Source organism: Oenanthe melanoleuca, chromosome 27, assembly GCF_029582105.1.
Source record: "Oenanthe melanoleuca isolate GR-GAL-2019-014 chromosome 27, OMel1.0, whole genome shotgun sequence".
Taxonomy (NCBI): Eukaryota; Metazoa; Chordata; class Aves; order Passeriformes; family Muscicapidae; genus Oenanthe; species Oenanthe melanoleuca.
The window spans coordinates 4,459,497-4,485,580 of record NC_079360.1 but is presented as its reverse complement, the minus strand read 5'-3'; the positions used below and the strand labels follow the sequence as shown (position 1 = coordinate 4,485,580).

General features: G+C 59.1%; 1 protein-coding gene across 2 annotated transcripts in view; it reads left to right on the top strand.

Annotated features, from left to right (window-relative positions):
* Positions 1-5,415: 5,415 nt before the first annotated feature.
* The window catches only part of ARHGAP23 (Rho GTPase activating protein 23), a 45,578-nt gene continuing 24,909 nt past the window's right edge, over positions 5,416-26,084 (top strand). The window contains exon 1 of one of the 2 annotated variants that reach the window (XM_056512231.1): positions 5,416-5,655. In XM_056512231.1, coding sequence (XP_056368206.1) covers positions 5,605-5,655 — 51 coding nt within the window. In that variant the 5' untranslated portion in view covers positions 5,416-5,604. Of the gene's footprint in view, positions 5,656-24,079; positions 24,412-26,084 lie in introns of those variants that run through there. The other variant, XM_056512230.1, reaches the window with a different exon arrangement.

Below are 26,084 nucleotides of genomic sequence, written 5' to 3'. Positions count from 1 at the left end.
TAGGATTTTGGGATTTTGGGGAGGGTCGAGGAGCGATGGATGTGCGCGGGCAGGGCGGTGATTTTCGGGTGGATGGTCACGGAATGGGGCGTGGGGGGAGCAGCGCCAGGTGTGTGCCGCTGTCCCACCCTGCGCGTGGGGACACGAGGGCGGGGTGGCCCCGGGGTGGGGCTGGGGATTGAAGAAAGGGATGGGAAAGGAAGAAAGAATGAAGAAAAAAATGGGAATTGTGGAGGAAGAGTGTGGGGCATGGTGGCACCCGCGCCCTGGGGACACCTGTGGGGACACTAGCCAGGGGTTGGGGGCTCTCCTGGAGCCCCCCGGGATGGGTGCAGAGTGAGGGGCCACGGGGCCACCTCAGGTTGTGTCACCTCCCTGGGTGGCACTGGGGACACCAGAGGGGACTCAGAGGAATCCACATCTGGCTCCTGCCGCCTGTGGCTTTTCGGGATCCTCTGGCCCGCGGGGCTACCAGGGGGGTCACAGGCCGGGGGGACACAGCCAGAGGGACCCCCGGGAGTGGCAGTGCCACGTGGGCGGGTGGCACAGCTGGAGGAGGTCTCCGCCCATCCTCTGGAAGGGACAGACGCGGTTTGGGCTGTTCCTCTGTGCCAAAGCCAGCCCGAGGGGACATTTCCTGGGAATGCCTCTGGACAGTGGCCAGTGGCAGCCGGCCGGGGTGGCCAGGGCAGACAGAGGGCAGCCCTTGGCACATCCCGCCTGGCACGCGCCAGGGACGTGTCCCCTGCGGGCTCTGGTGACACAGGGACCCCCCCGGGGGTGACACAATGGGGTGAGTGTCCGGCTGTGCCCTGTGGGGAGGGAACTCCCGTCACTCGCATCCCGCTGTTTGTCCCCTCCTGGTTCCCAAGGCCGGGCAGGGACAGCAGTGGTGGCAGTGACCCCGTGAGTCCCCTCCATGCTGGCACCCACGTTCCTCGAGGGAAAAGCCCTTCTGTCCCCCGCCCGGGTGCTGTGGGTGGCACTGGGGTGGCACCATCCCTGTCCTCATCCCTGGGTGTCCCCTGTCCATCCCCGGTGTCCCCTGTCCATCCCTGACTGTCCCCTGTCCATCCCCAGGTGACCCCTGTCCAACCCTGAGTGTCCCCTGTCCATGCCCTGTGTCCCCTGTCCATGCCCTGTGTCCCCTGTCCATCCCCGGCTGTCCCCTGTCCATCCCCAGGTGACCCCTGTCCACCCCTGAGTGTCCCTGTCCATCCCCAGTGTCCCCTGTTGTCCCCTGTCCATCCCTGACTGTCCCCTGTCCATCCCTGGGTGTCCCCTGTCCATTCCTGAGTGTCTCCTGTCCATCCCTGGGTGACACATTCGTGTCCCCTGTCCAACCCTGGCTGTCCCCTGTCCATCCCTGAGTGACCCCACTCCATCCCTGACTGTCCCCTGTCCATCCCTGGGTGTCCCCTGTCCATCCCTGAGTGTCTCCTGTCCAACCCCGGTGTCCCCTGTCCAACCCTGAGTGTCCCCTGTCCATCCCTGAGTGTCCCATCTCCATCCCCGGTGTCCCCTGTCCATCCCCCCGTGTCCCCTGTCCATCCCTGGGTGACACATTCCTGTCCCCATCCTCATCCCTGAGTGTCCCCTGTCCAACCCTGAGTATCCCCTGTCCATCTCTGAGTGTCCCCTGTCCATCCCCGGCTGTCCCCTGTCCATCCCCAGTGTCCCCTGTCCATCCCCAGTGTCCTCTGTCCATCCCCAGTGTCCCCTGTCCATCCCTGGTGTCCCCTGTCCCTTTCTCGATGTCCTTTCTGCTCCCACCCCTGGCTTTCCCTGTCCCTTCCCTCCTGTCCTGCCTGTCCCCTGCCCATCCCAGCTGCAATGACAGATGTGTCCCCTGCCACCGCAGGAGCGGGTCCTGTCCCTGCGGCCTCTGTCCGGCCGCGAATTCCCTCCGTTCCTGCGCCGTTCCCGCGCCGTTCCCGCGCCGTTCCCTCCCCGTTCCCGCGCATCCCCGCGCAGTTCCCGCGCATCCCCGCGCCGTTCCCGCGCGTTCCCTCCCCGTTCCCGCGCCGTTCCCGCGCATCCCCGCGCCGTTCCCGCGCGTTCCCGCGCCGTTCCCGCGCATCCCTGCGCAGTTCCCGCGCCGTTCCCGCGCCGTTCCCGCGCCAGCCCCGCTGTTTATTTGCGCTGTCGGGGCCGCGCCTGCCCCGGCGCGCGGAGGAAGTTGTTGTTGACACGGGAGTTTCTTAATGGAGTCACGGGAAACTCGCTCTTGGCAGCCGCGGTGTCGCGGGATGGCATTCCCGGGAATGGGGGGTGGCACGGGATGGCATTCCCGGGAATGGGGGGTACAGCGGGATGGCATTCCTGGGAATGGGGGATGGCACGGGATGGCAATCCCGGGAATGGGGGGTTACAGCGGGATGGCATTCCCGGGAATGGGGGGTGGCACGGGATGGCATTCCCGGGAATGGGGGGTACAGCGGGATGGCAATCCCGGGAATGGGGGGTGGCACGGGATGGCATTCCCGGGAATGGGGGGTGGCACGGGATGGCATTCCCGAGATTGCAGGGTGGCACCGTCTGACATCCCTGGGAATGCTGCATGGCACTGTCTGGCATTCCTGGGAACACAGCATGGCACTGGATGGCATTCCCAGGATTGCAGGGTGGCACAGGATGGCATTCCCAGGAATGTGGGGTGGAATGGGATGGCATTCCCGGGAATGCTGCATGGCACGGCGTGGCATTCCCAGGAAAGCTGTGTGGCATGGAATGGCATTCCCGGGAATGTGGGGTGGAATGGGATGGCATTCCCAGGAACTCTGCATGGCACAGGATGGCATTCCCAGGAATGCTGAGTAGCACGGACTGACATTCCTGGGAAGGCAGGGTACATTTCTGGGAATGCTGCACGGCACGGGATGGCGTTCCCGGGATTGCAAAGTGGCACTGGATGGCATTCCCGGGAATGTCGGGTAGAACGGGATGGCATTCCCAGGAATGCTGCATGGAACGGGCTGGCATTCCTGGGAATGCAGTGTGTCACTGGCTGGCATTCCTGGGAATGCAGTGTGGCACTGGATGGCATTCCTGGGAATGCAGTGTGGCACTGGCTGGCATTCCCGAGATTGCAGGGTGGCACTGGCTGGCATTCCCAGGAACGCTTTGTGGCACTGGATGGCATTCCCAGAATTGCAGGGTGTCGCCGCCCGGCATTCCCGGGAATGCTGCGTGGCACGGGCTGCCATCCCCGGGGTGCGGGCCGGGAAACGCCCGCTCGGGCGGGGCTCTGGGCGCGGCTCGGGACTGGCAGCGACACGGGGACATCGCGTGGCGCTGCCGGAGCCCTCGCCGCCGTCCCAGCCTTGGCACCACGGCAGCTGCAGGATTGGGATTCTGCCCCCGCTGGAATTCTCGGTGCTCGGGGGGTTTATCCCAACCCCCACCTTTGTCCCACACGTGGAGCTCGGTCCCTTTTGGGGACGGGGTGGGGACAACGGCGCTGCCAGCAGCGGAGGAGCCGTCTCAGGGTGCCCTGGGGGGCTGTGCCCTGCCCCGAGCCCCTCCCGGGCCCATCCGCCCCTCTTGGCTCCAGCGCTGGGGTCACTCTGTCCCCTCCCCGCCGTGTCCCTGTGTCCCCAAGGCTTGTGGCCGTCATTCCTCCCTGTTTCCTGCACATCCTCACACTTTCCAGGCAATCCCTTTCCCCCCAAAATTGCCCCAAAATTGGGCCGGTGCCGGGTGCTGGCTGTGCCAGCTGGTGCCACAGGTGACCCAGGGCTGCTGTCACAGCATCGGTGTCACCTCCTGTCGCCGGAATTTGGGGGGTGGGACTCATTTCCTCGGCAGTTTCTCCACGGTGGTTTTTGGGATGCTCTGCTGTGGCTCTGTCCGTCCGTCCGTCTGTCCAGCTGTTTCCTGTCCTCGCTGTTTCCTTTCCCCGCGGCTCCGTGTCACCCTTTGTCCGTCCGCCTGTTTCCGTCCCCACGTCTGCCTGTGCCAGTCCCTGTCACTCCTGTCCCTCTGTCCTGGCGCTTCCTGTCCGTCTGTCCTTCCGTGCCTCTCCTCTGGCCTTGGCCTCGCCCTGCTGCTTGTCCCGGCACCTCTCTGCCAGCTCCCTCCGTGCCCGTCCTGCTCAGCTCGTGGTCCCTGTCCCTCTGTCCTGGCTGTCCCCTGTCCTGGCTGTCCCCTGTCCATCCCTGGGTGACACATCCCTGTCCCCATCCCATCTCTGGATGTCCCCTGTCTGTCACATCCCTGTCCATCCCTGTGTGTCCCAAGTCCATGCCTGGCCTGATTTTTGGATGTCCCTTGCCAAGTCCTGGTCCCTGGGTGTCCCTGTCCCTGTCCCTGTCCCTGTCCCTGTCCCTGTCCCTGGATGTCCTTTGTCCATCCCGGTCCCGGTGTCCCCTGCTGGTGCCAGCTCGGTTCCGGTTCCTGCTGTTCTGGTGTCAGTGTTGGTGTCAGTTCCCGCTCTCACTCTTCTGTCCCGGTGCCAGTTCCGCTGTCCTGATGTCAGTCCCTGCTCCCATTCCCACCCCGGTGCCGGTGCCGGTTCCAATTCCCGGTGCCGGTTCCCCTTCCCACCCCGGTGCTGGTTCCGCTGTCCCGGTTCCGAAGCTGGTTCTGCTGTCCCCGTGCCGGTTCCCGTTCCCGTTCCTGGTTCACGTTCCAGCCCCGCTGTCCCGGTGCCGGTTCCGCTGTCCCGTTCCCGGTTCCCATTCCCACCCCTGTGCCAGTTCCGCTGTCCCGGTGCCGGTTCCCGTTCCCGGTTCCCGTTCCCACCCCGCTGTCCCTGTGCCGGTTCCAGTGTCCCGGTGCCGGTTCCCATTCCCGGTGCCGGTTCCGCTGTGCCGGTGCCGGTTCCCGTTCCCACCCTGGTGCCGGTTCCGCTGTCCCGGTTCCGATGCCGATTCCCACCCCGCTGTCCCGGTGCCGGTTCCCGTTCCCATCCTGATGCCGGTTCCGGTTCCCATCCCGGTGCCGGTTCCCGTTCCCGGTTCCCGTTCCCACCCCGCTGTCCCTGTGCCGGTTCCGCTGTCCCGGTGCCGGTTCCCGTTCCCATCCTGATGCCGGTTCCGGTTCCCATCCCGGTGCCGGTTCCCGTTCCCGGTTCCCGTTCCCACCCCGCTGTCCCGGTGTCGGTTCCGCTGTCCCGGTGCCGGTTCCGCTGTCTCGGTGTCGGTTCTCGTTCCCATCCCGGTGCCGGTTCCGCTGTTCCGGTGCCGGTTCCCGTTCCCACCCCGCTGTCCCGGTGCCGGTTCCGCTGTCCCGGTGCCGGTTCCCGTTCCCGGTTCCCGTTCCCACCCCGCTGTCCCGGTGCCGGTTCCGCTGTCCCGGTGCCGGTTCCGTGCCGCTCCCTCCCGCCGGGCGGGCCGTACCGAGCCGCCCCGCGCCCCGCCCGCCGCCGCGGGCGCCCGGAGGAGGCGGAGCCGCAACCGGGGCCGGGGCCGCCACCGGCCCAGCCCGAGCTGAGCCGAGCCGAGCCGAGCCGAGCTGAACCGAGCCCAGCCGGACCGCGCCGTGCGGGGCCGGGCCGGGCCGAACCCACCGCGAGCGCTCCGTGCGGGGCCGGGCCGGGCAGCGCCGTGCGGGGCCGAGCCGAGCCGAGCCGTGCGGAGCCGGGCCGGGCCGAGCCGCGCCCCGATGAATGGGATCGCCTTCTGCCTGGTCGGGATCCCGCCGTCCGCCCCCGCGGTGAGCGACACCGGGGACGCGCCGGGAGGGACTGGGAGAGGCGCTGGGGGGAACTGGGGGGACTGGTCAGGGTGTAGGCTCGGCGTAATGGGGTCTGGGAGGAACTGGGGGGTACTGGGGAGGGTGTAGGGTCGGGGAAATAGGGCCGGGGAGAAAATGGAGATTCTGTGTGAGGTGGGAATAGGGACTGGGGGAACTGGGAGATACTGGGAGAATGTGGGGCCGCGACTGGGAGTGCCGGGATGGCGCCGAGCTCTGGCTGGTGAGTGATGCCCTTCGGGGGGGACAGAACCGCCACCGAACCGGTTCCCCCGGAGCTGCGCTGTGGGTCAGAACCAGCGGGACCGGGGGGGGGGGTGTCCAGGCACCCACGCCACGCCACGGGCGTTGGTGGCCGCGGTGGCCTGAGCCACCCTTCCCGGGAAAAGACCCTTCCTCCGAATTTCCCCGCTCCATCCCCTCCACGGTTCGGCTTTAGGCAGAAATCACCCCCAGAGCGTGCCCAAAACCCCCCTGGAAATCAAATCCATCCCCCAGCTCCGCGCAGCCCCCCCGGGATTCGCTGACCCGCGCTCGGGCATCGCCGCTGCCCCGGAGGGCGATTCCCATCTCCCGGCGCTGCCAAGGAAAACCAGCCCAGCCCTGGCTGAAATCCCGATTTCCTGCGCGTTTTTTAATGCCAGAACCTCGGGGTGGGGATGAGGGCAGCGCTGGGGGATGTGGGGCGGGGGTCTGGCGGAGGTGGGGTGGGACTGGCGCGTCCAGAGCTGGATTTGGCCTCTGTTGTTCAGTTCCTGGTTTTTTGAACTCGGCTTCCTCGGCCGTGGGGGTAATAACCGGCCTCAAAGGATTAATTGGGGTGTGCGAAATGGCTCGGGGATGGCCGGGCATTAATCATGGTTCCTCCTCGGCTCCGGCCCTGCTCGCTCCGTTCCGCTCGGCTTTTTTTGGGATTGGGTGTGTGTGAGCGTGTGAGAATATTGAAATCGGATTTTCTGCCGCGTTTCGGGGTGAAATGTGCCCTCCTGGGGGGCGGCAGGGTCGTTGATTTGGGGTGCTGGGGGTTTTGGGGTTTTGAGGGATTTGGGTTTTGAGGGGTTTGGGATTTTGGGGGAGTTGGGGTGTTGAGGGATTTGGGGTTTTGGGGGTTTTGGGGTTTTGAGGAGTTTGGAGTGTTGGGGGTTTGGGGTGCTGAGGGATTTGAGGTGTTGGATTTGGGGTGTTGAATTTGGGGTGCTGAGGGGTTTAGAGAGTTGGATTTGGGGTTTTGAGGAGTTTGGGGTTTTGAGGGGTTTGGGGTGCTGAGGGGTTTGGGATGTTGGATTTGGGGTGTTGAATTTGGGGTGCTGAGGGATTTGGGGTTTTGAGGGGCTTGGCGTGTTGAGGAATTTGGGGTGTTGGATTTGGGGTTTTGAGGGCTTTGGGGTGATTTTGGAGGGTTTCTTCAACCACCACGTGTAGGGATGAAGGCTCTTTACCATCCTCCTCTGAGGATTTAATGCTGCGCCAGCAGAAATCCTGCCCGGCGGCCGCCCCCAGCACAAGGACAGTGTCCCACTGTCCCCACTGTCCCCACTGTCCCCCACTGTCCCCACTGTCCCCAAACCCTCGCCCCTTTTTCCACCCTCTGCTCCACAAACTGAATTTCTCAACTTTTTTTTTTTTTTTTTTCTCTTTTAATTTTTTTTTCCTCCTCCTTTCTCTCTCTGAACCCTGAACTTGAAAGACAGGAAAAGCCTGTGCTCGGGGCTGCTGCCGCAATCCCGCCTCGCCAGCGCGAAACCTGGCACGGGCACCGCGGCTCGGTGCCACCCCGGGGTCCCGCTGGTCACACGGGGCTGGGACACGCGGCTCGGTGACATCCAGGGGTCCCTTGGTCACACAGGGCTGGGACACGCGGCTCGGTGCCACCCTGGTCACACAAGGGTTGGGACACGCGGTTCGGTGCCACCCTGGTCACACGGGGCTGGGACACGCGGCTCGGTGCCACCCCGGGGTCCCGCTGGTCACACAGGGCTCGGACACGCGGCTCGGTGCCACCCCGGGGTCCCGCTGGTCACACGGGGCTGGGACACGCGGCTCGGTGCCACCCCGGGGTCCCTTGGTCACACGGGGCTGGGACACGCGGCTCGGTGCCACCCTGGGGTCCCACTGGTCACACAGGGCTCGGACACGCGGCTCGGTGCCACCCTGGGGACCCGCTGGTCACACGGGGCTGGGACACGCGGCTCGGTGCCACCCTGGTCACACAGGGCTGGGACACGCGGCTCGGTGCCACCCTGGGGTCCCGCTGGTCACACGGGGCTGGGACACGCGGCTCGGTGCCACCCTGGTCACACAGGGCTGGGACACGCGGCTCGGTGCCACCCTGGGGTCCCGCTGGTCACACGGGGCTGGGACACGCGGCTCGGTGCCACTTTGGTGTCCTCCTGGTGTCCTCCTTGTCACACGGGGCTGGGACACGCGGCTCGGTGCCACCCTGGGGTCCCGCTGGTCACACGGGGCTGGGACACGCGGCTCGGTGCCACCCTGGTCACACGGGGCTGGGACACGCGGCTCGGTGCCACCCTGGTCACACAGGGCTGGGACACGCGGTTCGGTGCCACCCTGGTCACACAGGGCTGGGACACGCGGCTCGGTGCCACCCTGGGGTCCCGCTGGTCACACGGGGCTGGGACACGCGGCTCGGTGCCACCCTGGTCACACGGGGCTGGGACACGCGGCTCGGTGCCACCCTGGTCACACAGGGCTGGGACACGCGGCTCGGTGCCACCCCGGGGTCCCGCTGGTCACACGGCGCTGGTGGCAGCCCCGATTGGGATGGTTCCGACCTTTGGGGTTTGACCTTGGCTCGTGTCACCCCTGGCACCCGGCCCCGGGATCCTGAACCCCCCCGGGGCTGGCAGCGCTGCCAGGCTGGGCTTAATTTAGGGTTTGGGGCTTAATGTGGGGGTTTGGGGGTTTGGGGCTTATTTTGGATTTTGGGGGCTGCAGGATGGGTGTTTGGGGCTTAATTTGGGTGTCTGGGGTTTAATTTGGGATTTGGGGGCTGTGAGTTTTGGGGCTGTGAGTTTGGGATTTCGGGGCTGTGGGTCTGGGGGCTGTGAGTGTGGGGTTTGGGTTTAGGGGCTTAATTTGGGGTTTGGGGGCTGCAGCTTTGGGGTTTGGGGGTTGTGAGTTTGGGGACTGTGGGTTTGAGGTTTAGGGGCTGTGAGTTTGGGTTTTTGGGCTTAATTTGGGGGTTTGGGGCTTATTTTGGATTTTGGGGGCTGCAGGTTTGGGGTTTGGGGCTTAAGTTGGGTGTTTGGGGCTTAATTTGGGATTTGGGGGCTGTGGGTCTGGGGGCTGTGAGTTTGGGGGTTGGGTTTTGGGGCTTAATTTGGGGGTTTGGGGGTTGTGAGTTTTGGGGCTGTGGGTTTGAGGTTTAGGGGCTGTGAGTTTGGGGTTGGGGGTTAATTTGGGTGTTTGGGACTTAATTTGGGGTTTGGGGCCTGTGAGTTTGGGAGCTGAGAGTTCAGGGTCAGTGTGGGGGATGCTGAGCATGACACCAGCTCCAAACTGGGATTTTCAGCCTGTCCCCAGTTCCCTGACTGGGAGAAAACCCCGAGGGATTGGGATGGGGGGTGGTTACCCTGGGATGGCCTTTCCTTCTCATTAAAAGGGGAAAAAAACAGGATTAGGTTTCAGGTCGGTGCTGTCCCATTAATAAACCAAGTTTGTCTTCGGTGAGGCAGCGAGACCTGATTTAAACAGGAATGGAGATCCGTGACCTATTTTAGGCTCTCAAGTTGGAAAATATCGACCTGGCTGCTCCAGCCTGCCAGGGGCAGGGAGGCTGTGCCAGCGGGGCTGTGCCAGCTCCCAAAAACTGACAGGGCCCAAAAAATCCTGGCAGGGTCCAAAAAACTGACAGGGTCTCCAAAAAACTGCCTGGATCTAAAAAAAATCTGACAGGGTCACCAAAAAACTGCCTGGGCCCAAAAAATCCTGGCAGGGTCCAAAAAACTGACAGGGTCACCAAAAACTGACAGGGTCTCAAAAAAACTGCCTGGGTCTAAAAAAAAACCTGACAGGGTCACCAAAAAACTGCCTGGGTCTAAAAAACCTGACAGGGTCCAAAAAATCGTGGCAGGGTCCAAAAAAACTGACAGGGTCCAAAAAACTGGCTGGGTCCAAAAAAATGACAGGGTGACCAAAAACTTCCTGGGTCTCCAAAAACTGACAGGGTCACCAAAAAAACTGACAGGGTCCAAAAAACTGACAGGGGCTCCAAAAAACTGCCTGGGTCCAAAAAAACTGACAGGGTCCAAAAAACTGACAGGGTCACCAAAAACTGCCTAGGTCCAAAAATACTGACAGGGTCCAAAAATCCTGGCAGGGTCCAAAAAAACTGACAGGGTCTGAAAAAACTGACAGGGTCCAAAAAGCTGACAGGGTCACCAAAAACATCCCAGGGTCACCAAAAACTGCCTGGGTCCAAAAATACTGACAGGGTCCGAAAAAAAACTGACAGGGTCCCCAAAAACTGACAGAGTCACCAAAAACTGACAGGGTCCAAAAAAAACCTGACAGGGTCCCCAAAAATTGACAGGGTCCAAAAAAAGTGACAGGGTCTGAAAAAACTGACAAGGTCTAAAAAAACTGACAGGGTCCCCAAAAATTGACAGGGTCCAAAAAACTGACAGGGTCCCCAAAAATTTACAGGGTCACCAAAAACTGACAGAGTCACCGAAAAACTGACAGGGTCCAAAAAACGTGACAGGGTCCCCAAAAATTGACAGGGTCCAAAAAAAGTGACAGGGTCTGAAAAAACTGACAAGGTCTAAAAAAACTGACAGGGTCACCAAAAAAACCTGACAGGGTCCAAAAAAAAGTGACAGGGTCCCAAAAAACTGACAGGGTCCCCAAAAACTGACAGAGTCACCGAAAAACTGACAGAGTCCAAAAAACTGACAAGGTCTCCAAAAAAACTGACAGGGTCCAAAAAATTGACAAGGTGACCAAAAATCTGGCTGGGTCCAAAAAAACTGACAGGGTGACCAAATCCTTCCTGGCTATCCCAAAATTCACCTGGCTCTCCAAAACTTGCCTGTCTCTCCCAAAATCTCCCAAAATCCACGTGGCTCTCCATCCCTTCTTGGATTTTTAGGGATGGAGATGTTTGATTTGGGGTTTTTAGGGATGGAGGTGTTGGATTTGGGTTTTAGGGATGGAGGTGTTGGATTTGGGGTTTTTAGGGATGGAGATGTTGGATTTGGGTTTTAGGGATGGAGGTGTTGGATTTGGGGTTTTTAGGGATGGAGATGTTGGATTTGGGTTTTAGGGATGGAGGTGTTGGATTTGGGGTTTTTAGGGATGGAGATGTTGGATTTGGGGTTTTAGGGATGGAGGTGTTGGATTTGGGGTTTTTAGGGATGGAGATGTTGGATTTGGGTTTTAGGGATGGAGGTGTTGGATTTGGGGTTTTTAGGGATGGAGATGTTGGATTTGGGGTTTTTAGGGATGGAGGTGTTGGATTTGGGTTTTTTAGGGATGGAGGTGTTGGATTTGGGGTTTTTAGGGATGGAGGTGTTGGATTTGGGTTTTAGGGATGGAGATGTTGGATTTGGGTTTTAGGGATGGAGGTGTTGGATTTGGGGTTTTTAGGGATGGAGATGTTGGATTTGGGTTTTAGGGATGGAGGTGTTGGATTTGGGGTTTTTAGGGATGGAGATGTTGGATTTGGGGTTTTTAGGGATGGAGGTGTTGGATTTGGGTTTTAGGGATGGAGGTGTTGGATTTGGGGTTTTTAGGGATGGAGGTGTTGGATTTGGGTTTTAGGGATGGAGATGTTGGATTTGGGTTTTAGGGATGGAGGTGTTGGATTTGGGGTTTTTAGGGATGGAGGTGTTGGATTTGGGTTTTAGGGATGGAGATGTTGGATTTGGGGTTTTTAGGGATGGAGGTGTTGGATTTGGGGTTTTTAGGGATGGAGGTGTTGGATTTGGGGTCGGCCCTGATTTTTGTGAGGGTGAAGCTGGAGCTGGGCTGGCCTTGGGGAAGAGAGTTGAGTGACCCAAAGTGACCAAAATGAGGGAGTGGTGGCCATGGGGTGACCCTGGTGACAATGGTGTGGCCCTGGTGACCATGGGATGACCCTGGTGACAGTGTTGTGGCCCTGGTGACAGTGTTGTGGCCCTGGTGACCATGGGATGGCCCTGGTGACAGTGGTGTGGCCCTGGTGACCATGAGGTGGCCCTGGTGACAGTGTTGTGGCCCTGGTGACAATGGTGTGGCCCTGGTGACCATGGGATGGCCCTGGTGACACTGTTGTGGCCCTGGTGACAGTAGAGTGGCCCTGGTGACCATGGGATGGCCCTGGTGACAGTGGTGTGGCCCTGGTGACAGCGTTGTGGCCCTGGTGACAGTGTTGTGGCCCTGGTGACAGTGGTGTGGCCCTGGTGACCATGGGATGACCCTGGTGACAGTTTTGTGGCCCTGGTGACAGTAGAGTGGTCCTGGTGACCATGGGATGGCCCTGGTGACAGTGTTGTGGCCCTGGTGACAGTTTTGTGGCCCTGGTGACAGTAGAGTGGTCCTGGTGACCGTGGGATGGCCCTGGTGACAGTGTTGTGGCCCTGGTGGCCTCGGGGACAGCCCCCACTCTCACCCGGGCCGGAACCAGCACCAGGAGGGATTTGGGATCCCCGGAGCCCCAGAATCCGTTCCCGCCACTCCCCTGGAGCCGAGTCCCCTTCAGGTCACCCCCCAGCAGTGCCACCCCCTGAAGTGTCCCCGCACAGTGACCGAGTGTCCCCCTGCCACCCCCCGGGGCCACAGAGGGTCCCTTGATGGGGCCGAGCGCGTGGGGCGGCCCCGGGGCGGGCGGTGGCTCTGCGGGGACAATCGCGACATTGTCGCGCATAGTGGCTCTTTCTGTGCCGCGCCGGGCGGGGGCTGGCGGTGACTGGTGTGGCAGCGGGGACAGGACAGCGATGTCCCCAAGCGGGGAGGGGACACGGGCTGGGCGCGTGTGGGACGGAGAAAAATGTTGGGTTGTTCCGAATCCAAGCAAAACGCTGCTGGGGGGGTTTGGTGTCCCCAAAAAGTGTCCCCAAATTTGTGTCCCCAAAGCTGTGTACCCAAAGCTGTGTCCCCAAAAACTGTCCCCAAATTTGTGTCCCCAAAGCTGTGTACCCAAAAACTGTGTCCCCAAAAACTGTCCCCAAAGCTGTGTCCCCATATCTGTGTCCCCAAAAACTGTCCCCCAAATCTGTGTCCCCAAATCTGTGTCCCCAAAAACTGTCCCCAAAGCTGTGTCCCCAAAAACTGTGTCCCCAAATCTGTGTCCCCAAATCTGTGTCCCCAAAAACTGTGTCCCCAAAAACTGTCCCCAAAAACTGTCCCCAAAGCTGTGTCCCCATATCTGTGTCCCCAAAAACTGTCCCCAAAAACTGTCCCCCAAAGCTGTGTACCCAAATCTGTGTCCCCAAAAACTGTCCCCAGATTTGTGTCCCCAAAGCTGTGTCCCCAAAAACTGTGTCCCCAAAGCTGTGTCCCCAAAACTGTGTCCCCAAAAACTGTCCCCAAAAACTGTCCCCAAAAACTGTGTCCCCATATCTGTGTCCCCAAAACTGTGTCCCCAAAAAACTGTCCCCAAAGCTGTGTACCCAAAGCTGTGTCCCCAAAAACTGTCCCCAAAGCTGTGACCCAAAAACTGTGTCCCCAAAAACTGTTCCCAAAGCTGTGTCCCCAAAAACTGTGTCCCCAAAAACTGTCCCCGAAAACTGTCCCCAAAGCTGTGTCCCCAAAAACTGTCCCCAAAAACTGTCCCCAAAAACTGTCGCCAAAGCTGTGTCCCCAAAAACTGTGTCCCCAAATCTGTGTCCCCAAAGCTGTGTCCCCAAATCTGTGTCCCCAAAAACTGTGCCGAAAGCTGTGTCCCCAAAGCCACCTCCTGTCCCCAAAACCGTGTCCCCCAAAACCGTGTCCCCAAAACTGTGTCCCCAAAGCCACCTCCTGTCCCTAAAGCTGTGTCCCCCAAATCTGTGTCCCCAAAGCTATGTCCCCAAAGCCACCTCCTGTCCCCAAATCTGTGTCCCCAAAAACTGTGTCCCCAAAATCTGTCCCCAAATCTGTGTCCTCAAAAACTGTCCCCAAAGCCACCTCCTGTCCCTAAAGCTGTGTCCCCCAAATCTGTGTCCCCAAAGCCACCTCCTGTGCCTGCTGTGGCCGGAGGGCAGCTCAGGATTCTTTTTTTGCTCCTTTTTTTCAGCACCCAGCCCGATGAGATTTGGGGTTCTCTCCTCCAAAACCCTCAGGCGTCAGCCCAAGATTGTCCCTGACGTTTTTGGGGGTTCAAGGCCACTGTCCCCACCCCTGTCCCCGTTTTGGGGTGAAGCCCAGGATTTCTATGGCTCCTTTTTTTAACCATCCAGCCAGATAAAATTTGGGGTTCTCTCCTCCAAAACCCTCAGGCGTCACCCCAAGATTGTCCCTGATGTTTTTTGGGGGTTCAGACCGCTGTCCCCACCCCTGTCCCCGTTTTGGGGTGAAGCTCAGGATTTTTTTTGCTCCTTTTTTTCACCACCCAGCCCGATCAGATTTGGGGTTCTCCCCTCCCAAACCCTCAGGCGTCACCCCAAGATTGTCCCTGATGTTTTTTGGGGGTTCAGAGCCGCTGTCCCCACCCCTGTCCCCGTTTTGGGGTGAAGCTCAGGATTTTTTTGATTCCTTTTTTTCACCACCCAGCGACATTTTCACCGCCCAGCCCGATCAGATTCGGTGCTGTCCCCTCCCAAACCCTCGGGCGTCACCCCAAGATTGTCCCTGATGTTTTTGGGGGTTCAGAGCCGCTGTCCCCACCCCAGCCCCCCCAAATCCTGGAGCTGCAGCCTCCCCCCGACCCCCGCGCTGGGATTTTCCGGCCGCGCAGCGCAAGGTGCCTCTCGGAGCCGCCGCAGGAAACGGCTCATTGTTATCCAGGCTGACAAAAACAACCAAAAAAAAAAAAAAACCCCAAAAAACCAAAAAACAAAAAAAAGACCCGAAAAACGGCCCTAATGAGGCCAGCTGCTATTTGAGGGTTTCCATGGGAAAAACAGGAAACGGAATCCTGGTGTTTTCCTGGGGCGGGAGGAGGAGGAGGAGGAGGAGCGGGGGATGAAGGCGGCTCCACGTCCCGTGGGCTGGAGGTCCGAGCTGCTCCTCGGAGTGGCTCCGGAGTGTCCCCAGTGTCCCTGTCCCTTGTCCCTTGTCCCTTGTCCCCTGTCCCTTGTCCCTTCAAGGAAGGATTCCAGGATTCCAGGACGGATTCCAGGATTTCAGGAAGTATTCCAGGAAGGATTTCATGGTTCTAGGAAGGAAAAATTCCAGAATTCCCGAATTCCAGGAAGGATTCCAGGAAAGATTCCCGAATCCCAGGAAGGATTCCAGGAAGGGAAAATTCCAGAATTCCAGGATTCTTGGAAGGATTCCAGGATTCCAGGAAGGAAAAATTCCAGAATTCCCAGATTCCAGGAGGGATTCCAGGAAGGAAAAAAATCAAGGATTCCAGGATGGATTCAAGGAAGGATTCCAGAATTCCAGGAAGGATTCCAGGGTTCCAGGAAGGAAAAAATCCAGAATTCCAGAAAGGAAAAATTCCGGAATTCCAGGATTCTAGGAAGGATTCTAGGATTTCAGGAAGGATTCCAGGAAAGATTCAAAGAAGGATTTCAGGGTTCCAGGAAGGAAGGATTCCAGAATTCTAGGAAGGATTCCAGGAAGGATTCCAGGAAGGATTTCAGGGTTCCAGGAAGGAAAAAATTCCAGAATTCCAGGATTCTCGGAAGGACTCCGGGATTCCAGGAAGGATTCCAGGAGAGATTCCCGAATTCCAGGAAGGATTCCAGGAAGGATTCCAGGATTCCAGGAAGAGAAAATTCCAGAATTCCCAGATTCCAGGAAGGATTCCAGGAAGGAAAAAAATCAAGGATTCCAGGATGGATTCAAGGAAGGATTCCAGAATTCCAGGAAGGATTTCAGGGTTCCAGGAAGGAAAATTCCAGAATTCCAGAAAGGAAAAATTCCGGAATTCCAGAATTCTAGGAAGGATTCTAGGATTTCAGGAAGGATTCCAGGAAGGATTCCAGGAAAGATTCCCGAATTCCAGGATGGATTCCAGGAAGGATTCCAGGATTTCAGGAAAGATTCAAAGAAGGATTTCAGGGTTCCAGGAAGGAAAAATTCCAGAATTCCAGAATTCTAGGAAGGATTCCAGGATTCCAGGATTCCAGGAAGGATTCCAGGATTTCAGGAAGTATTCCAGGAAGGATTTCAGGGTTCCAGGAAGGAAAAAATTCCAGAATTCCAGGATTCTTGGAAGGATTCCAGGATTCCAGGAAGGAAAAATTCCAGAATTCCCAGATTCCAGGAAGGATTCCAGGAAGGAAAAAAATCAAGGATTCCAGGATGGATTCAAGGAAGGATTCCAGAATTCCAGGAAGGATTCCAGGGTTCCAGGAAGGAAAAATTCCAGAATTCCAGGATTCTTGGAAGGATTCCAGGATTCCAGGAAGGATTCCAGGAAAGATTCCTGAATTCCTGGATGGATTCCAGGAAGGATTCCAGGATTCCAGGAAGGATTCCAGGAAGGATTCCAGAATGGATTTCAGGGTTCCAGGAAGGAAAAAATTCCAGAATTCCAGGATTCTTGGAAGAATTCCAGGATTCCAGGAAGGATTCCAGGAGAGATTCCCGAATTCCAGGATGGATTCCAGGAAGGATTCCAGGATTCCAGGAAGGATTCCAGGATTTCAGGAAGTATTCCAGGAAGGATTTCATGGTTCTAGGAAGGAAAAATTCCAGAATTCTAGGAAGGATTCCTGGATTCCAGGAAGGAAAAATTCCAGAATTCCAGGATTCTAGGAAGGATTCTAGGAAAGATTCCCGAATTCCAGGAAGGATTCCAGGAAGGATTCCAGGGTTCCAGGAAGGAAAAATTCCAAAATTCTAGGAAGGATTCCAGGATTCCAGGAAGGAAAAATTCCAGAATTCCCAGATTCCAGGAAGGATTCCAGGAAGGAAAAAAATCAAGGATTCCAGGATTCATTCAAGGAAGGATTCCAGAATTCCAGGAAGGATTTCAGGGTTCCAGGAAGGAAAAATTCCAGAATTCTAGGAAGGATTTCAGGAAAGATTCCCGAATTCCAGGATGGATTCCAGGAAGGATTCCAGGATTCCAGGAAGGATTCCTGGAAGGATTTCAGGGTTCCAGGAAGGAAAAATTCCAGAATTCCCAGATTCCAGGAAGGATTCCAGGAAGGAAAAAAATCAAGGATTCCAGGATGGATTCAAGGAAGGATTCCAGAATTCCAGGAAGGATTCCAGGAAGGAAAATTCCAGAATTCCAGGATTTCAGGAAGGATTCCAAGATTTCAGGGTTCCAGGAAGGAAAAAATCCAGAATTCCCAGATTCCAGGAAGGATTCCAGGATTTCAGGAAGGAAAGATTCCAGGAAGGATTCCAGGAAGAATTCCAGGATTCCAGGAAGGATTCCAGGATTCCAGGAAGGATTCTTGGATGGATTCCAGGAAGGATTCCAGGATTGCAGGATGGATTCCAAGAAGGATTCCCAGATTCCAGGAATGATTCCAGGAAGGATTCCAGTATGGATTCCAGGAGTTCAGGAAGGATTTCAGTATTCCAGGATTCCAGGATTTCAGAAAGGAAGGATTCCAAGAAGGATTCCAGGAAGGATTCCAGGATTCCAGGATTCCAGGAAGGATTTCAGTATTCCAGGATTCCAGGATTTCAGAAAGGAAGGATTTCACGAAGGATTCCAGGATTCCAGGATTGCAAGAAGGATTCCAGGAAGGAAAAAGAAATCCAGGATTCCCGGAAGGATTCCAAGATTTCAGGAAGGATTCAAGGAATGATTCCAGGATTGCAGAAAGGATTCCAGGATTCCAGGAAGGATTTCAAGATTTCAGGAAGGATTCAAGGAATGATTCCAGGATTGCAGAAAGGATTCCAGGATTCCAGGAAGGATTTCAAGATTTCAGGAAGGATTCAAGGAATGATTCCAGGAAGGATTCCAGGATTCCAGGAAGGATTCCAGGGACAGACACCCCCAGCTCTGGGCCATGGTGGCTTTTCCCTTTTCCTTCCTTTTCCTCCTTTTCCCTCCTTTCCCCAGCACCTCTGCTCCCTCCCGGGCTGTGCCCCCCTCCCTCCCTTCCTTCCCCCCATTCCCAGCGGGATCCAGCCCCGTGGGATTGGGAACATCCCGACGGGAATGGGGTGGGAATGTTGGAGAAAAAAAAAAAAAAAAAAAAAAAAAAAAAAAAAAAAAAAAAAAAAAAAAAAAAAAAAAAAAAAAAATTAAAAAAAAAAAACCCAAATCCCCTCTGAGCTGCAAATCTGCTCAGCCCTGGCTCGAGTTAAAGAGAATTAAAATGTTTTCTCCCGCCGATCCCTAATCCCAGAGGTTGGGCCGCGGCCAGCAGGGAGCTCCTGGCGCTGTCACTTGTCACCTGCCACCTGTCCCCACCCCCGCTCTGCTGTCACCTCCCCCTCAGGTCATCCCCGCCCGGCTGGGAACCCGAATCCCCCCGAAAATCCCAAGGGATTCTCCCACCAGTGTTCTCTACGTGGATTTCTGGATCCCACTGGGAATTCCTGGCGGTTTTTGTGCTCCAGAAATCCCTGGGACACTGCACGAATCCCAAGGATTCTCCACGAGTGTTCTCTCCGTGGTTTTTCCAGAGTGAGGATCCCACTGGGAATTCCTGGGAGTTTTTCTGCTCCAGAAATCCCTGGGATGCTGCACAAATCCCGAAGATTCTCCTCTCCATGGATTTCTGGCGTGAGGATCCCACTGGGAATTCCTGGGAGTTTTTGTGCTCCAGAAATTCCTGGGACACTGCACGAATCCCAAGGATTCTCCCACCAGTGTTCTCTACGTGGATTTCTGGAGTGAGGATCCAGCTGGGAATTCCTGGCAGGTTTTATGCTCCAAAAATCCCCAGGGATTCTCCCGTGAGTGTTTTCTCCGTGTTTTTTTCCAGAGTGGAGATCCCACTGGGAATTCCTGGCAGATTTTATGCTCCAGAAATCCCTGGGACACTGCACGAATCCCAAGGGATTCTCCACGAGTGTTCTCTCCATGGTTTTTCCAGAGTGAGGATCCCACTGGGAATTTCTGGGAGTTTTTATCCTGCACAAATCCCAAGGGATTCTCCCACGAGTGTTCTCTCCGTGGTTTTTCCAGAGAGAGGATCCCACTGGGAATTCCTGGCAGATTTTATGCTCCAGAAATCCCTGGGACACTGCACGAATCCCAAGGATTCTCCACGAGTGTTCTCTCCATGGATTTCTGGAGTGAGGATCCACCTGGGAATTCCTGGCAGATTTTATGCTCCAAAAATTCCCAGGGATTCTCCCGTGAGTGTTCTCTCCGTGTTTTTTCCAGAGTGAGGATCCCACTGGGAATTCCTGGGAGTTTTTATGTCCAAAAATCCCCAGGGATTCTCCATGAGTGTTCTCTCCGTGGTTTTTCCACAGTGAGCATCCCACCGGGATTTTCCTGCCTGCAGGGGAGCACCGATCTCGGCTCTTTTAGGGGTGCAACCCCCCAAAATCCGCCTCGGGGAGCTCAGGGAGACCCCCGACCCCTTTCCCGATAAAAGGGCTGGGAACGGGTGTTTGTCTGGGCGCGGCTTTCTCCTCCTCCCGCTCCCCAATCCTATTAAAACCTCATTTTTCCTGACCCTAATCTCAGCCGGCCCTTCGGGGGGATTAGCGCCCGTGTCCCCCCCGCTCCAGCGGCCGCAGGAGGGCGGCGGCGCGGCCGCGGTGGTGGCAGCGCTGCCTGTCGCTGTCGCTGTCGTCGCTGTCGTCACTGTCGCTGTCGCTGCCACTGTCGCATCCCTGTCTCTGTTCCTGTCGCCATCCCTGTCCCCGTCACATCCCTGTCCTTGTCCCCATCCCCACCCTCATTCTTATCCCTGTCCCTGTCCTTGTTTCCTTCCCTGTCCCTGTGTCCCCCTGTCCCTGTCCCTGTGTCCCTGTCCCTGTCCCCTGTCCCTCCCTGTCCATGTCCCCGCCGCTTCCCCTGTCCCTGCTGTCCCTGTGTCCCTGTCTGTGTGTCCCTGTCCCTGTGTCCCCTGTCCCTGTCCCTGTTTCCTTCCCTGTCCCTGTGTCCCCGTCCCTGTCCCTGTCTCCTCCCTGGTCCCATCCCTGTCCCTGTCACGTCCTTGTCCCTGTCCCTGTCCTGGTTTCCTTCCCTGTCCCTGTTCCTGTCCCTGTCCCCATCCCTGTCCCATCCCTGTCCCTGTCCCTGTCCCTGTCCCTGTCTCGTCCCAGGTCCCGTCCCTGTCCCCGTCATGTCCTTGTCCCTGTCCCTGTCCCTGTCCCTGTGCCTGTCCCTGTCCCTGTCCCTGTCCCTGTCCCTGTCCCTGTCCCTGTTCCCGTCATGTCCCTGTCCCCGTTCCTGTGTCCCTGTCCCTGTCCCTGTCCCTGTCCCTTGTATCTCCATCCCTGTGTCCCTGTCCCATCCCTGTCCCTGTGTCCCTATCCCCATCCCTGTCCCTGTGTCCCTATCCCTGTCCCTGTCCCTGTCCCTGTCCCTGTCCCTGTCTCTGTCCATCCCTGTCTCTGTGTCCCTGTCCCTGTCCCTGTCCCATCCCTGTCTCTGTGTCCCCGTCCCTGTCCCTGTCCCTTCCCAAAGTGTGACGTTATCCCCCCGCGTGCCAGGCCCGCTGGTGGCACGGCTGGTGGCACCGCTGGTGGCACCGCTGGTGGCACGGCTGGTGGCACGGCTGGCCCGGCCCCAGGGCCGCAGCTGTGACATGTCCCCAACTGGGACCCCTGGCAGCGTCCCGGCGATGTCACCGCGCTGGGGCGGGGCGGGGACAGGGGGTGACATCGGGGGAAAGGCTGGGGATGGCTGGGGACAGGAGGAGCGGGAGCAGGGCAGTGTGTCCCCTGTCCGTGTGTCCCATTGTCCGTGTGTCCCATGTCCGTATGTCCTCTTGTCCGTATGTCCCATTGTCTGTGTGTCCCCTGCCCGTGTGTCCCCCCTGCCCGTGTTTCCCCTGTCCGTGTCCCCTGTCCGTGTGTCCCCTGTCCGCGTGTCCCCTGTCCGTGTCCCCTGTCCGTGTCCCCTATCCGCGTGTCCCCTGTCCGTGTCCCCTGTCCGTGTGTCCCCTATCCGCGTGTCCCCTGTCCGTGTCCCCTGTCCGTGTGTCCCCTGTCCGCGTGTCCCCTGTCCGTGTCCCCTGTCCGTGTCCCCTATCCGCGTGTCCCCTGTCCGTGTCCCCTGTCCGTGTGTCCCCTGTCCCTGTGTCCCCATGCCCATATGTCCCCCTGTCCCTGTATCTCCCTCTCGGTGTGTCCCTCTGTCCCTGTGTCCCCTGTCCGTGTGTCCCCTGTCCGTGTGTCCCCTGTCCCTGTGTCCCCATGCCCATATGTCCCCCTGTCCCTGTATCTCCCTCTCGGTGTGTCCCTCTGTCCCTGTGTCCCCGGTCCGTGTGTCCCCTGTCCGTGTGTCCCTGTCCCTGTGTCCCCATGTCCATATGTCCCCCTGTCCCTGTATCTCCCTCTCGGTGTGTCCCTCTGTCCCTGTGTCCCCTGTCCGTGTGTCCCCTGTCCGTGTGTCCCCTGTCCGTGTCCCCCTGTCCGTGTCCCGTGTCCGTGTGTCCCCCGTCCGTGTGTCCCTGTATCTCCCTGTCCATGTCCCCCTGCCCGTGTCCCGTGTCCGTCTGTCCCGCCGCACGCCGGGGCTCCTGTTCGGCCGCAGTTCAGGACACTCCTGCACCAAACACGAACGTTCTGGAAGGCGGCCAGGGCATTCCTGGGGCTGGAATCTACCCCCGCAGCGCCGCCTGACCTTTCCCGCTCGGGAACAATCCCGGCGACTGTCCCCTCCCTGTCCCCTCCCTGTCCCCTCCCCAGACCTTGGGGACACCTCCCCAGGACCCTCCAGGGGCCGCACAGGAGGTGACAGGAGGTGACAGGATGGCACCACTGTCCCCAGTGGTGCGACACTCCAGCTGTCACCCCAGGGGTGACACCCGGTACAGGCACCGGGTGACATCAGGGTGGCCCCGGGGTGGGGGTGGTGGCGGGGATTTGGCTCCCAAAATCCCCATCTCGGTGGCCGGGGTGTGCAGAGGGGTCTTTGGGGACACGGATGTCACCGTGTCACCCCACCCAGGGGTGCCAAGGAGATGTTTGGGGGCAGAACCGTGGGGAGACACCGGGGACATTCAGGACAGAGGGTGGCGGTCGCTGCAGTGTCACCTCTCTCTGGGGTCAGTGTGACCCTGCAGTGTCACCTCTCTGGGGGTCAGTGTGACCCTGCAGTGTCACCTCAGTGGGGGGGTCAGTGTGACCCTGCAGTGTCACCTCGCTCTGAGGGTCAGTGTGACCCTGCAGTGTCCCCTCTCTTGGGGTCAGTGTGACCCTGCAGTGTCACCTCCCTCTGAGAGTCAGTGTGACCCTGCAGTGTCCCCTCTCTTGGGGTCAGTGTGACCCTGCAGTGTCACCTCGCTCTGAGGGTCAGTGTGACCCTGCAGTGTCCCCTCTCTGTGGGGTCAGTGTGACATTGCAGTGTCACCTCTCTTGGGGTCAGTGTGACCCTGCAGTGTCACCTCGCTCTGAGGGTCAGTGTGACCCTGCAGTGTCCCCTCTCTTGGGGTCAGTGTGACCCTGCAGTGTCCTCTCTCTGGGGGGTCAGTGTGACCCTGCAGTGTCACCTCAGTGGGGGGGTCAGTGTGACACTGCAGTGTCCTCTCTCTGGGGGGTCAGTGTGACCCTGCAGTGTCACCTCAGTGGGGGGGTCAGTGTGACCCTGCAGTGTCCCCTCACTCTGGGGTCAGTGTGACCCTGCAGTGTCCCCTCTCTTGGGGTCAGTGTGACATTGCAGTGTCCCCTCACTCTGGGGTCAGTGTGACCCTGCAGTGTCCCCTCTCTGTGGGGGTCAGTGTGACCCTGCAGTGTCCCCTCCCTCTGAGGGTCAGTGTGACCCTGCAGTGTCCCCTCACTGGCGGGTCAGTGTGACCCTGCAGTGTCACCTCGCTCTGGGGGTCAGTGTGACCCTGCAGTGTCCCCTCACTGAGGGGTCAGTGTGACCCTGCAGTGTCCCCTCACTGAGGGGTCAGTGTGACCCTGCAGTGTCCCCTCTCTGGGGGGGTCAGTGTGACCCTGCAGTGTCCCCTCTCTTGGGGTCAGTGTGACCCTGCAGTGTCACCTCTCTCTGGGGTCAGTGTGACACTGCAGTGTCCCCTCACTCTGGGGGTCAGTGTGACCCTGCAGTGTCCCCTCTCTGGGGGGGTCAGTCCCGGCCCCCAGCCCGCGCTGCCATCCCAGCAATGTCCGGCATTTCCCCGGCGTGGCTCGCTGCCCTCGGCCTCCAGCACGGCAGGAATGCGGCTGGGGACCCCCCTGGAGCGGGGACAGCGACAGGGACAGAGCGGGAGGGGACTCTGCCAGCCCCCAGCCCCACCTCGAGCTGTGCCCAACCCTGAGGTGCCGCTCTTTTCTTCATTCCTCCCAAAATTTTGGCTGCCGCGGGTGGGAGAGCGGCTTGGGGAGGTGCTGAGGGGCTGGGGAAGGGGATTTGTCCAGAGTGGCTTCTTGTCCCAGGTGTCCCCAGCGCTGTCATGGAACCGCGGGGGGTGGTGGCTCTGGGGACAACCGGGGACTCACCACGCCTTGGTATCCCCCAAAATGAGAGGTGGGGCTGCGGAGGGGGGCTTGGCTTAATTCCAGTCCTTGGAGCCGCCGCTTTTTGCCACAGGCGCTGAGAGGAGGGTGAGGGGCTGTGCCTAACTCTGGGGGATATTTTTGACCTGATTTGGTCCCCCAAAAACAGGAGGGGTGCGGGATGAGTCCCCCCTCGGCTGCCAGGGGACAGAGAAGGGACCTGAGGTGTCCTCTCCCCTTGCAGAGCCCGGCGGTGACAGGAGGCAACAACCCGCTGTCCCCCCGCTCCGTGTCCCCGGCATCGCCCGGTGCCCTGAGGAAAGGAAGGAAGGAAGGGGCCGGGAGGAGGGAGAGGAGGAAGCGGGGAGGGTGGGATGCTGCCCGGGGTGATGGAGGAAGAAGGGGGCGGATGGAAGGAAAAAAAAAAAAAAAAAAAAAAAAAAAAGGAAAAAAATTGAAGGGATTAAAAAAAAATAAAAGAAGAAAAAAAGAGAAAGTCCTGGCGAAGTGAGACGGCAGGCGGCGGGGTGGGGGGCTGGGGGCGGGGGTCTGGCTGGGGGCGGTGGGCTGGGCACTGATCCCTGCCAGCAGCTGGAGCCGCAGCCGGGACGTGTGGCCTCCCTCCCTCCGTCCATCCTTCCATCCCTCCCTCCCTCCCTCTTTCCATCCCTCCCTCCCTCCCTCCGGGAGGCCGGGGGGTGCTGGGTCGGGTTGGGGGGGGCTGAGCCACCGAGCAGCGATGCGAGCGTGAGGCAGCTCCGCCGGGAGGGCAGAACCGCCACCCCCGCGGGGGTCCCGACCCACGGCTGAGCCCCCCTGACGGCCGCGATGGTGGAGGAGAGCGCGGGGGGCGCAGCGCGGGGGTCTGCGGTGGGTCCCTGCCGCCCCCCCAGGGCCCCCAGCCCCAAAAGGCTGTGGAGCGTGGAGCGCTCCGGGAGGGGCTGGCGGCTGGAGCGCCCCGTGGGGGTGGATTGCAGCTCCCCCGAGCCCCGCTGCATTTGGCTGAGCAGCCTCCGCCGCCACGCCGCCGCCCGCGACCCCCGCCCGCCCCCGGGACCCCGCGGGCTGAGGAACGAGCGGCGCCGCCGGGTGAGAGCCGCCGTGGGGAGGGGGCGGCGGGGGGGAGCAGTGGGGTGGGGTGTTTGTCACATCCGTGTGTCCCCTCGGACCAGGGTCCGGCTGTGCGGGGACAAATCCTGCTCCCCAAAATGCGGGGACAGCGCTCCTTTGTTCTGCCCGAGGGGGACACTGGCAGGGGACAGTGACATGGTGACACTTGTTTTGGGGGGGGGGGTGGAGGAGCCCGCAGGAATTGGGGTGACCCAGCTTGGGGGGGGGTCACAGGATGAAGGGATTTTGGGAATGCCGGGGTGAGGACGCAGCTGCCGGAGCACCAGGGCGAGGTCAAAAACCAAGCCAGAAATTTGGGAGGAGGGGACAAACGGCTGAGGTGACAAACTGGGTGTCAACCCCACCGCGGGGGGAGCTGGAACATCTCAGCCAGCGCACAACGCCACAACTGGAAGCTTCGAAACCCCCCCCAAAAAAAACCCCAAATCCGGGTGATGGAGAGGGAAACCGAGGCACAGCAACCCTGGCAGGATGCTGGGGTGGCCTCACCTCACATCCCTGAGCCGGAGCCGCCTTCCCGGCCGCGACACGGGGACACCTCGCTGTCCCCTCGGGCCGCCGCTGCCGCTGGTGTCTGTCCCCTCTCCCCGCGCCTGTCTGCGCCGGTTAAAATCAGCGGGGCACATTCAGCTGTCAGCTTAAAAATAATCCAGCGAGCCGGCGGCCGACACAATGGAGGGCGCAGATGGGGCCGGGCGCCGCCGGGATGTTCCGAGGGTTGGGGGGGGTCCCCCGAGAGCGGGGGGCGCCTGTTGCCATCTGGGTTGGGGTGATCCTTTGGGATTCTGGGGCTCGTGGTGTTTTTGCGGTTTTTTGGGGTGGTTTTTGGGGGTTCTGTGAGGGTTTTTTTGGGGGTAGGGAGGTTTGTGGTGCCAACTTTTGGAGGGGGTGAGAGCTGTGGTGGGGGGACAAGACCCCCGTGGCTCCGTGCGGGACGTGCGGGGACAGAGCGGGGACGGAGCGGGGACGGAGCGGGGACACGGCCGGACCTCGCCGGCGGCAGCGAAAAGGCCGCGCTCAGCACGGGCTGACACAAAGGCTTTTTGTGCCTTGTCCCTTTGTGTCCCCGTCCCCTCCCCGCTGCCCGTCCATCGCTTCCACCCAGACAGCCCCTGAATTTTAACACCAGCACGGGCTGACTCCGCTGCTGCCGCCGGGAGGGAGCCAGGACTGGGGCAGGGCTGTTGTGGGTCCCAAAATTCCCCATTTTCCCGGTTTTTGGACAGCGGGCAGTGCCCTCTGCTCCCTCCCCAGCCAGAGGTGCTGCCAGATGTGCAGCCACGGGGAGCAGCACCAGGAAACACCTAATTCGTTATTTCCTTAATGATTTCTTCTTCATTTCCAGCTCCAATTTCTTTGGTTATTACCATTAAGCTTAACAATTCCACACATTGCTGATCTTTTACCTCCAAACTATTTCCCCCACCTTTAAATATTATTTTCTGCTTCCCACTGCTCTAGCAGATCCTTGCCCAAAAGTGCAGGTGGAGCTTTAGGCGTTTAGGTACAAAATTTAGGAGAATTTATGTACAAAATTCAGGTACATTTAGGATTTTAGGTACAAAAATCGATGGATTCCCCACTGTTTCCCCAATTTATATTTTAGTGGTTTGCAAAAATACAGTTTTTCA